At 28.1% G+C, this 12,216-nt stretch overlaps 1 protein-coding gene across 1 annotated transcript in view; it reads left to right on the top strand.

The window, feature by feature from the left end:
- The window catches only part of LOC132943216 (uncharacterized), a 32,247-nt gene that overhangs the window by 5,961 nt on the left and 14,070 nt on the right, over positions 1-12,216 (top strand). The window contains exon 3 of the mRNA XM_061012094.1: positions 8,381-8,511. Within this exon, the coding sequence (XP_060868077.1) occupies positions 8,381-8,511 (131 nt within the window). The remainder of the gene's footprint in view (positions 1-8,380; positions 8,512-12,216) is intronic.

The raw sequence follows: 12,216 nt of genomic DNA, 5'->3' as shown, positions 1-12,216 counted from the left end.
TTTACCCATTCGATAACTGGTAAATACAGATTGTAAATATACTACATTTTGTACAATAAAAAAAACTATTTCTCTGGGTTTGGGATAGTAGTTCCATTGTACATATTTTGAATAGTTTCTAATAATTTATACCTAGGAAAAATGTTATGTACTACTCTGAACTTACACTCTTCAATTTATTGTTTGTGCTAGTAACAATATGCATGTTTCAAGTAAATACTAAATAGGTAAACGGTTAATATTACAATTTCTGATTAAAAATATTTATTTTACCTAGGTCATAATAATAAATACATAATAATATAATACATTATTAACGTGACCTTATATTGCTGTTGTATTTATGTTTTATAATGCAAAATACATACATTTAAATATTTTAAGCTAGTATGAGAACAGTATAAGAATTAGGTAAATTAATTATCCAGTGTATATCAATAGCATATTGATATATTATACTCCTACTGCAGTTTTAATTAATTCTAAAAACGTACACCCTCGATAAATAGGTACCGAAAATATTAATCGAAAAGTGTTAGCTGTCGCCTGTCATGTTAAAAATGTTGATATTACATACATTAATTCAGAAAATGTAATAAAATAACCTTTAGTTTTCAACATTGTTAGTTCTATAGTATATTGGTATAGGTATAAACGCGTAATTAATGTTTATATTAAGTGAAAGGATTTAAAATTTACGAATAATAAAAACATGAACGACTATGTAGGTTAGTTTAATGTATTATAAATAAGTAGGTACCTATTAAAGTTATTGTTAAAAACAAAAACATAATTATTAATATGTAAAAATATACTATTTACATTGTTTACATTAATGTAACCTATAATATTCCTACTGTAGTAGTTTTATATCATTTTATACTGTATTTTTTATTAAGTACAGTAACCATATGATTTATCTGTCATTTAAATTAACATTCTGGAATATTTAATTTCATACACTGATTGGTTTATTTTTTTTAGTATAGACTATAGGTAATAGGTACCTATATATTGAACATTTGCACATTTGCAATAGTTTACAAATGTTTGTGTATAGTATAGGCAGTGCGTTCAATAGCTCTAATACTGAAATATTTGCTAAGCAAATTTTTAGTTAATCATTATTCACATTATACTCCACGTAGATTTAAATAATAATTTGCATTATATATTTATCTCTTTAAAGCAGAAACATTACAATAATTTCATAGAAATCATTAATTATGAAGAGCCATTATTTTGATTTACTAGCTGTCTTTAATCTAAAATTGTAAGTTAAGTCAGTTAATTCTTGAGTATTGTAAATTACCTAGAATCAAACAGTGATAACTTATAAATTTAACTGTCATCCGGTGTACGTAAATTACGTATACCTAATACGTGATACAAAAATGTAATGATATCTGAACAACATTAAATCAATCCCTGTCTTATTTTTAATGCAATTATTAATTAAAATCTTATACATCCAATAGCAGATACTCCAATAGCATATTTTAGTTTATTAGCTACTATTTTATACTTTATAAAGTTTTAGTTATATTTATAGTATATATAGGAAACCTTTTATCATGAGACATGAATACAGAATAAATACTTCGTTGTAAAATAACTTTCATACATTCAAATATGTACATTCATGAACATTGAATATAAACTTAATTATTTGTATATAAATGAGTGATAAGTGTGTGCCTTCTATAATGGTAATATTGTGTTAGTCAATATTTATTTGACTACAAAATGGAATAATAACTACATCATTTTCTACAAATAATACTAAAAAAAAAAATCATGGATTTGAAAATATGTAATTGTTGTAAGTACAGACAATGTTGCTAACTTAAGAAAAAAAATTGAACACTATTACTAATACGCATACGTAAGTGGACATGAAAGAAAACGTATTCATGAATGGTGGACAACCGTGCATAAAATTAAACACTTAAAAGTTTTTAAATAGGTACGAGAAATACCTACATCAGTGAACCCTACATTTGACGAGTTGAATGTATTACTTGCTTTTAATAATTTAATAATTATTTTATTTCAAATTTAAAAATAATAATTGATACATCTTCAAAACAAATAAAATATACATACCTAAGACATGAGGCTATTATTATGAGTTCTATGTAGATAATAAGTATTTTAAAAGAACCATTCGAAATGTAAATGAGAATTTACATGTTTTAAAGAACGTAGTTTGTTATAATAAAAAAAAGTAATAAGTTACATCACAAGACACAAGAATACGTTACTTTAAATTACTTTTATATTAGGTGTTAAAAAAAAAATGATGTATAGTATTAAATAAGTACATATGATTTTGTAATCTCCTAGAGGTTTTTTACAATTTGTTCTTCATATAACTAGATAATATTGTTATATAATAATTAAAAATATATTTGACGATATCTGTGTGGTATTTATATGGCTATAATGTAGATATATATTATATATGTATATTATGTATATATGTATGTATATTATGTGTATATGTATATTATACCTATTATATATTGGTTTATTACTCACAGCCAATGTCAAACCTCAATAAACAAGGACCTTTTTACATTTTTCAGACTATTATTTAATTGAATATGAACAAAAATAATTCTTTTTAATGTTTTTTAACAACGCTGTTACTTATTATGAAATAGTAAATTTGAATAATAATTGAACATTAAATTTAAATTTGAATAACTGGTTCGGTTAGGTATTTTATTAGATTGATTTTTAATGGTTGAATTGGCTATTAGCAAAAAACATTACGAAAATTATCTTTTGTTTGACAAACAAACTTCATTATTATAGTTATCTTTAAACCATATGTATAAAATAAAATCATTGGTTTGAATTACTAATTAGTATACTTATATATTTATTGTATACCTACTAAATAAATGGTAAAACGCATTGTATTTAACGCGCACGGACGCTGGACGATAAAAAAAATGTGGGTACCTATTTAAGTATAAGTACACATCATCATCTGATAATTAAATTAGTAGATAATATTATGTCAACGGTTAAAGTTCTTTGTATTATTTAATTATATAATTTGATAATATGCGGTTGTGTAGGAGGGGGGAGATTGTGACCATGACCTAGGCGGGATTAATTTAAAAATCATGGTTAACTCTTCGTTTGCTATATTATATATATATATACATAATACCTATTATTATATTATATTATATTACGTACGACCTCTGGATTCAAACCCCCGGAGGTGCTAACTGTTTTACGTGTTTCTGTTGGTACGCTATTGCAGGGATATAATCGAGGATATAATAACTTGTACAAAATAATATCATATCTGACAACCAGACGCGTTTTCATAAATTGGTTAAAAATAATTTATATGTTAATATATATACATTTATGTATAGGTTATGTTAAATTAAAAATTTTTCATGATAATTACCTCACTCTGCTCACTCTCAAGACAAGTATCTTCTCTGCAGTTTTTACGCCCATAGTATCGCCAATTCTTTGACAAAAAGTGAATCCGCAGGTTATTGGCTTTGACTAAATTATTCGTTGTATAACGTTTATTTTATTCAACGTTTGAAAAAGTCGTATTGCGTAGTGTCAACTGTTATAAAGTACCTCCATCCTACCACAATTGTTCTACATACTAAAATGTTAACACAAAACACGCATTACATTTTCATACTTCCCTTTTCGCACTTACTATGAAATGTCAGTGAAAATGACATTTTAAATAACGGATGTAAGTATATGAATATATTTGATAACTTTTATCTAATTCATATTTGTTGTACATCATCTGATGGCCTGATTTCTGTATTGAATGTCATGTTTCAAATTGTGTGCCTATAACCGGGTATAGGTATTTTTATTATCTTTGTTATTTAAGAAATTAGTTGTATTGTTTTGTATTAATTTTAGTATAAAAAAATTATATTTTTAATTGAAGGGTCTCAATTTTTAATTTAACAAAACAAAATCAGTAGGAATATTACATATTGTACTTAATTTTTTTTATTAATCACGTCTTTAACGGTAGTAACGATGCATTTCAAATAATTTGTTCACAAATGTTATGGCTATTTGGGATTTCTAAATAATTTGTGATTTTAAATTGAAATTAACAGAAGTTGATTGTTGATACGAAAATACGATACAGTTCATAAAATAAAATTATGATATTCCCATACGTTCCTTACAAACTGAAGTCTGTAGCAGGATGGCTGTCTACCGTGCATTTTGGTATTGTGCTTCCCGTCGTGATAAAAATGCTTACGGTGTGTGATCGTTAGTGAGTTCACCGCTAGAGCGCGGTGGTGGCCCCGTTGAAATTAGGGATGTAACATGGTGGCGCCCGACGTGATAAGAGGGGGGGGGGGGGGTGGTGGATCTGCAGAAAACACCCTTTATTATCCAAACGCGCGTCGACTGACGTTTGTTCGGGAAACTTGTGGATCGATCGGCGGCAGTCGTGGCGTAACACAAACGTTGCCAACTGCGTTTTTTCTCCTCGCATCACCCGCCCCCCTCGCCGACTACCGTAGCTTCCCGAAAGCGGCGGCGGGGCCTCAACGATTTTCCTCGTTCCGCTGTCGTTTTACACTTGACCCACTAATTCGACGTTTCCCCGGCATTATTCATTTCCTCCTCCGAGTCGGTTAGCAGATTTTCTATTGAATTTGTTTTTTAATCAGCGAGAAATATGACGACAGAAAATTACAAAAGAAAGAATAAAGACACTTCAAAATATCTTTATGATACATATTATATTATATGCATTCATATATTCTGGTATATAGGTATAGTTGGACCAGATCGTTAGCTATTGAGTATTAGCTATTATAAATTCATAGTTTATAAGTTTATAACGATATACCATTGTTGTCGTGGCTCTTCGTCTTTCACCTCACCACCACATCATCAGCTATCATTCTACCCCATCAATATTCACGCCAAAAGCTATTTTAATCACAGATTTCGTTCAAGTTGCGTTCAATGTTTTTGACACTAAAGACAAAACAATAATGTTAGCAGGTTCCATAAAATAAATGTCTATTAGAAAAAAAAAACGAAAACAGACAGTATAGTATCAACGTCTTACGATAATATTTGTTTCGCCGGAAACAGGAAGGAAATTCTTCTGGCCGTGCGCCACTGCTGTATCTATAGAGCGTATTAATTCATTGTGATTAATTAAATTGTTCAGCTCTATCTAATAGATTAAATAACTGCTGCGGCAGGAACAATGTGTTGTTATATTAAGCTGTCTACGAAATTGTATCAAATAATATAGTTATTTTCCCTTAATAAAATAATGGTTAAATCAATCTTCAGAATTCAGAGACAAGAAGCCAATAAAAATTATTTCATATAACTGAACATGTGTATGCTTTGTACGCCTGAATCGTTACGCATATATGGTATCTAGTTAATTGTAATACAGGGTATAACAAGAGGCTATAACTTTCGCCAAAAACTTTTTACCCCCGCAGATAATAAAATTTAAAAAATCCTGATAATAACCCCACTAGTAAAATAGCATTTCAATCGTGTGGAATATTCGTCGATCATGTACTCGAAGACGCGCGTCAAAGCTATTGAAAATAATCTGCCATTATAGGTATTAGGTACTATAGAATAAGCGTACCTATTATGAATTGTAAACAAATATCTAAAGAGTGTAAAAACTACAATATGTCATAATATTTAAATTGTATGAATGATATCAAGATGTAACATATTTCGAAACATGTTTCGACCACAATAAATGAATACCTAGTTGTTCATTCACTTATTTTATTTCTTGATCTATTTAAACAATTTGATCAAACCTAAATTAAAAATCCAAAATTCAGTTTATTAAAAATATAAAAATTACCTACAAAATAATGGTTTGAACAAAAATAAAATATTTAGTTAAAACTGCCGGATTTTCGTTCAACTTCAATTTTTTATGAACTCGATAATATATGTAGAACACTTAACAATCATTAAACCCATGCTTAGTATATTTTATTCATGTTTATATCCTGATACCGGGGTTACATCTTAACTATTGGAGTGATCTAAAATGTGCAACTACTGAGGTCTGAGGTAGTATATAGTAACCTAACCTAAGTAGTATATTTTATAGAGTTATTTCTTATTTCTGAGTATTATTCTATTATGTGTGCCTATGGTTGTTCAATAGAATTTTCCATTCAAGTTGTATAATAATATAGGTAATATTATGTACATTTTTTGGGTAGTGATCATGATTAATATTTAAGTTAAATAAATGGTACTTATGATATTTTGTTCATTGAAAAATTACATTCAAATTTAAATTATTTTACGAGTTTAATAAATTAAATAATAATTAATAATAGGCATTGATAAAGCATTTAGTTTAATATCTGGTTTACAAAACATAATAATTATTTATGTTGTAATCACTAATCAATAATTGTTAATGAAATATATAACACAATATTTTAAGATATGAAAATTTAAATATTTGATTTAATTGAAATATCGATATAATGAGTATTGCACCGTTACTGTTGAGTTTAGATTGTAAAATTTATACCTAATGGTAATTCACCAGCACGGCTACACTACAGTATACGACGTCATCTACCTAACTAAACATTTTAATTTTAATATTAAATAATACAACGAGAAGTTTATTAATACATTAGATGGATTATAATAATTTGTATATAGGTGTTAAATCGACGATTGCTTTGAAGTTTTTTTTTTTTATCGAACCATCTGAAATGTAAATCAATATTAATATTATAAAACCCATACAAGCATTATCTTAACACATTTTCTGGTAATACCTAGCTTATTAGTTCTTATGCTTAGGTTCATTGGATTAACGTATTTTGTAATAAATTTCGTAGACGAACTGAACTTTAATCTAGGTATTGACAATTGGTTCATATTAAAAAATTAATTTCACTTAATAACGTGACCTACTACTGTAAATAATTTATTCATATATGTACTGTAAATGTACGCTCAAGTACCCAGATTCAATAAATACCGTTTTTACCAGGAATGAAAAGTACTTATTATACATAAATATTAAGAATGAAGACATATTATGCAATTTTCTACGATACGCTTAATAATAAACAACCCATAAAAATAGATAACTATAATAACAATTTCAGATTTATTTTTTCTTTTCGTGGCATATTATACATTTTTATCGTATTTAAAAGCCCAACACTTAATTTATCTTTAGTGATTTTGCGTGTTTGGTCTTTGCTTCGGGTCACTCAAGACACGGGTGGTCTCTCCTATACACTCCAAAAATCTAAAATAGAATAACAGTTATGAAATATCGAGTATAGAGAAACTTAGAGAGAAAAATAAAATAGTTTTTCATTTACTGTGAACACATGGAATAAAAAAATAAATAAATAATGATTTCAAAACATACACGAAATAATGACCCTATTTAATTCCTCATATTTGAAAACTGTCAATTTGATTCTTATACGTATAGTGTGAACTATACAATTTTAATAGAACCAAAAATAGAATTCAGATTACTCTCTAAAAATGTTTTTTACCCAAATTACATGTATTTATCTGGCTGTGGTGCACATACGTCGTACAACTCTGCCAGTGCCAGTGTAGGTGTGTACCTCTCAACAATTTAGGTTAAGTTATGTATCTACAATATAGTATAAAGGTCACATTATGGAAACGCTGTATTACAATATAATTCATAGATACTCTTGGATACACAATTTATGTGTTATATATTTCTCTAATTAATAAAGATTCAACTACCTATATTAATATATTATAATATATTATCTACTAATTAAATCAATGTATTGTTGTGCAATTGAAGCACATTTTAATTTAATTAATAATTTTATTAGAACTGATTGCATTTGAATTCTCAACTTTTATAGCAATATATGTTTTTTTCATTTTAAGTTTTTGAAAATCGTAATAAATAATAACTTTACTTAACCTAAAAGACAGTATTATCTGGAAAATACGCATAATATTTACTGACTAAATTATTCCAGAATACCATATTTCACGAATCGGTCGAATAAAATATCATTCCTACTTGTTAGGCTTTCAAGTCGCTCTTCACACATTATATTAGTGTTGATTTGACTTAAATTAAGCTGTTGATACTTTCCTTTGAACTTAAAATTATATAGTACCTATATAATTATACATAGTTTAAAAAAGTCACTTGTGCGACTTATTAGACGTTAATCACACATATTGGGGTGTATACTAATAATAATACGTATTATAATATATGATTTCAACGGTCGAAAACCTTTTAAAACTTTAAAAGTGGTTAAAATAACCTTATATGGAGTCAACGCGTTTTAATCAAAACTGTTTCTTTTTTCAGATCGTTCGCGATGCACAAAAATTGGCCATGAGAATGAACCACCGAGGCGCATGCTCATGCGATAACGATTCCGGTGATGGAGCGGGTGTACTGACAGCCATACCACATTCTTTTTACGCCCACGAGCTAAGGTTTGACATTTATTTTATACCACGCTATCGGAAAATAGAAAATAGAATATGGATTTTTTTTTCAATTGAATTCCATATCACTCCCAGTATTTACCGGGGTGAAGTGGCCATGGCCATAAAAAAAAAGGTTTGACTTACTAAAAAACGATAAATAATCATGCGATGATACATCTAAGACTTAAATACTATGTAAATCCATGCTATGAAGTACAGGTAGTACCGAAAAGTTATTTCGAATACCTACTTAGAGAAGTCATACAGTTAATTGTTCTGCTATTATCTAATCTATTCACTTAAAGGATTAATTGTTTTATAAATATATACGATATACCTACTTACACTTGTGTCCAATGTTCCATTTCGTTTTTTTTTTTTTTTTTTATTGAGAACAAAGGCTTCAACAGCTAGGTGGTTGTGATTACATTATTACAAATGGATAATTAAGTTATAAATTAAGATTACATAGTTATGGGATAAGTGGTTTTTACAGTATTATATATTTACATTATATTTGTTAGTTATGTAGTTTTATCTTAATATTACATTTTTGTGTCTATGCCGATGGATTTGAAGAAGTTATGAATCAAGTGCGTGTTATGTTCTCCTAGTGCTTCCTTCATCGATAAAGGTTGATTGAGGATGTTTCTTGCGTTGACATATAGCGGGCAGTCTAAGATTACGTGTTTGATTGAGAGCGGTTCGTTGCATTGGCTACAGAGAGGTTGTTCTTCATGTTTTATGATATGTATGTGGGTGAGGTTGGTAATCGATTTTAACTTGTTTGTGATTGGTATTTCATCCCAGGATGTTTGCCACATATTGGTAGTGTGTATATTTATACATATTTTTAAGTCTTGGAATGGAAGTAATAGTTATGAGTAGTAATGGTAGTTGAGAGTAGTTAAGAGTAGTAATGGTTCAGGATGAGGTCGAGGTGATTGCCTCGTTTGCCAGTATATCCACTTTTTTATTTCCAGGGATGCCCGATATTTCGGTTTTATAAAAGAAAAATAATAATTAAAAACTAAAATGTATAGTATGTATAGTATTTCCAACTATTACGTAACGCGGTGTTATAACCTATTCATAATAAATTAAACAATTGTTAATTATTATTCAATTATATCTCAAAGATATAAGGTAACACATTATTTATATATTTGAATATTATACACAATATTCTGCGTTGATTATAAACTATAGTTAAAATTAAAATACAGAACTAATCACAACAATCAAACAATAATGTTTTGAGTGGTAATTAAAAGTACAGCGGATTGGGGAAGTATGGCGATAATGACCTCAAAGTTACGAATGTAGGTACAAATATTTTAAGTGAGTGTAAGTTTCCACACGATTCATTGCAGGTAAAAACCATTCCTATACGTGAACAAAATACATCCATTTTTAAGTAATTAATAAATTCACTTTAGGTATAACATACCAACTTTAGCATTATTTACATATACTTCCACATAATATGTATTATATTTGTATTTATATTACGTAGGTATTATATTTGCAGTGTGTTTTTTTTCTATATCTAATTATTATAGACTAAAAACCAACTAGGTAATCATGGTAGATAATGGTAATCACGTCTATTTTTATAAATGTCTAAATGTATGTTCTCGTGGTTAAGACTCAACAAGTTCTGATTCAGACAAAATGGATTGTCCATCATACTTCGTGGTCTTATTTTATTCATATCATAGGTGATTAAGATAATTCTAGATAGTAGTAATATGTTATAATGTTATACACCAGTGCAGTATACAGAAAGTAATGCATTTAATCTCTCTCCATCTGTAGGAACTTACGTATACAGGTGAATTTTTTCCCGAAGGAACTTATATCTATATAATATGTATCCACTACATGCTCTCCCTGCTGTGTTTCGTGTGGGAACTTATCAAACTATTATATTTTGGTACCTAGTGTACAACATTATACGGTATACCCCGTCGCGATTATGGCTATTAATTCAAACGTGTATCTCGGTATAAACTTATTTAAAATTTATTTACAGCTACACCACATAGATTATTTAAATACATAAAAATTTAAAATATACCTAATTTTATAAACTTATTTTTTTAAAGTCTATGTTATGGTAATATTTTATGAATTATGATCGATAATAATTCATATTTTAATAACCGTATGTCAGTTGTTTGCCGCACTCTGTACCTATTGTGGTCGTACGCCAGGTGCCATAATAATTGTTGACATCGATTATTTTCTCACTAGAATATTGTTATGTCTCAACGATGCTTTTAAATTCCAGAATAAAAACGCTTGCCAGGTCAGGGATCGGCACGTAAAATTTCTTGATTTTTAGAAATGTATTAACTGATGTCACACCCAAGCGGTATAACAATTTGAATCCAGAAAAATGTCTGTGTGAACAGCCCCACAAAAAATCATTTTCATTTTCATTTAGTGAGATAGATCTCCGAAACCGGAGAGCGAATTTCATTGTTTGGGGTCTTGTTAGATTCACGTTGGTTAGGACAACTGCAGTGAAGATTTTCAGAACAATATCTTTAATGGTTAATTTACTACAGAACATTAAAAAAAAGTTAAAACCAATTTTATTGGGCGTTTTTTGATGTTTTTCAGCTTTACAGCTTTGTAGTAAATTAACGATTGGAGATAAAGTTCTGAAAATCTTCACTGAACTTCTCCTAGCTAATGTGAATCCAACAAGACACCAAACAACGAAATCCGTTCTCCAGTTTCGGAAATCTACCTCGCTAAATGAAAATCTAGCAAAATATAACTCTTTTAAATCTCTCTCATTAATATTTTATATTAAAGCTAGCTAAATTACCCACCTACTCATCATTACTGAGTTAAATTTTTATTATTTTCCTATTTAACACAAATTCTTGAAGTTTTTAAAATTCCGTCTTTTTTCATTTCAATTACCATACTTACTTAATTAAAAATCAAGAAAGTAAAAAAAGTTTCCACCTATTTTCTAAAACTACTTATCAAAGCACAAATATTTTAACAATATTTATGGACTACCTGAGACAATCAATAATATTTCTCTGAATAATGTTGACTCGTGACTTATACCTATAATCGAATTCTCTACCCTTTACCGCTGTACCCAAGTAGTAAGTACCCAACAATTAACATAGGTAACGACCCTTTTAGATACTTTACACTTCACAGCACATATTAAGCTATAATTAAATTAAGACGCATTAAAACTATATGAACTCTTATAAATAACTCTTAGCTTTTAAATATTATCAAGTGATAACTGATAATGTATTTTTTTTATTCCCTCTAATTTATGATTGTTTAATTAAGGGTTTAATTCATATATAAAGGTATTTTTAAAGCAACTTTACGAATTTTTACTGTTATTTATATAATACATATGTATATAATTATAGTTTATTGGAAAACAATTAAAAAATTGTTTGATCCGTTTTTACTTTTCTATAAACAATAATTATTTAAATTATTTAAAAATATATTACTATTTGATTTTCTTACTTATTAGTTATTATATAAATAGTACAGTTGTAACAAGTTTTTAGATTGTTCGCAACTTCATTACAAATTCTAAGTGAAATAAATATTAAAACACATAAATAAATATAATAAATATAACCTAATGTTTTTTTTATACATTTTTTTCCGTAAACATATCTAGAAATTCAAAAATGTCAATCCCGTTTAAACTTT

The sequence above is a fragment of the Metopolophium dirhodum genome, chromosome 4, assembly GCF_019925205.1.
Source record: "Metopolophium dirhodum isolate CAU chromosome 4, ASM1992520v1, whole genome shotgun sequence".
In the NCBI taxonomy this organism is placed as follows: domain Eukaryota; kingdom Metazoa; phylum Arthropoda; class Insecta; order Hemiptera; family Aphididae; genus Metopolophium; species Metopolophium dirhodum.
Note: the sequence above shows the minus strand (reverse complement) of the source record. Positions and strands in the feature narration are given on the sequence as shown.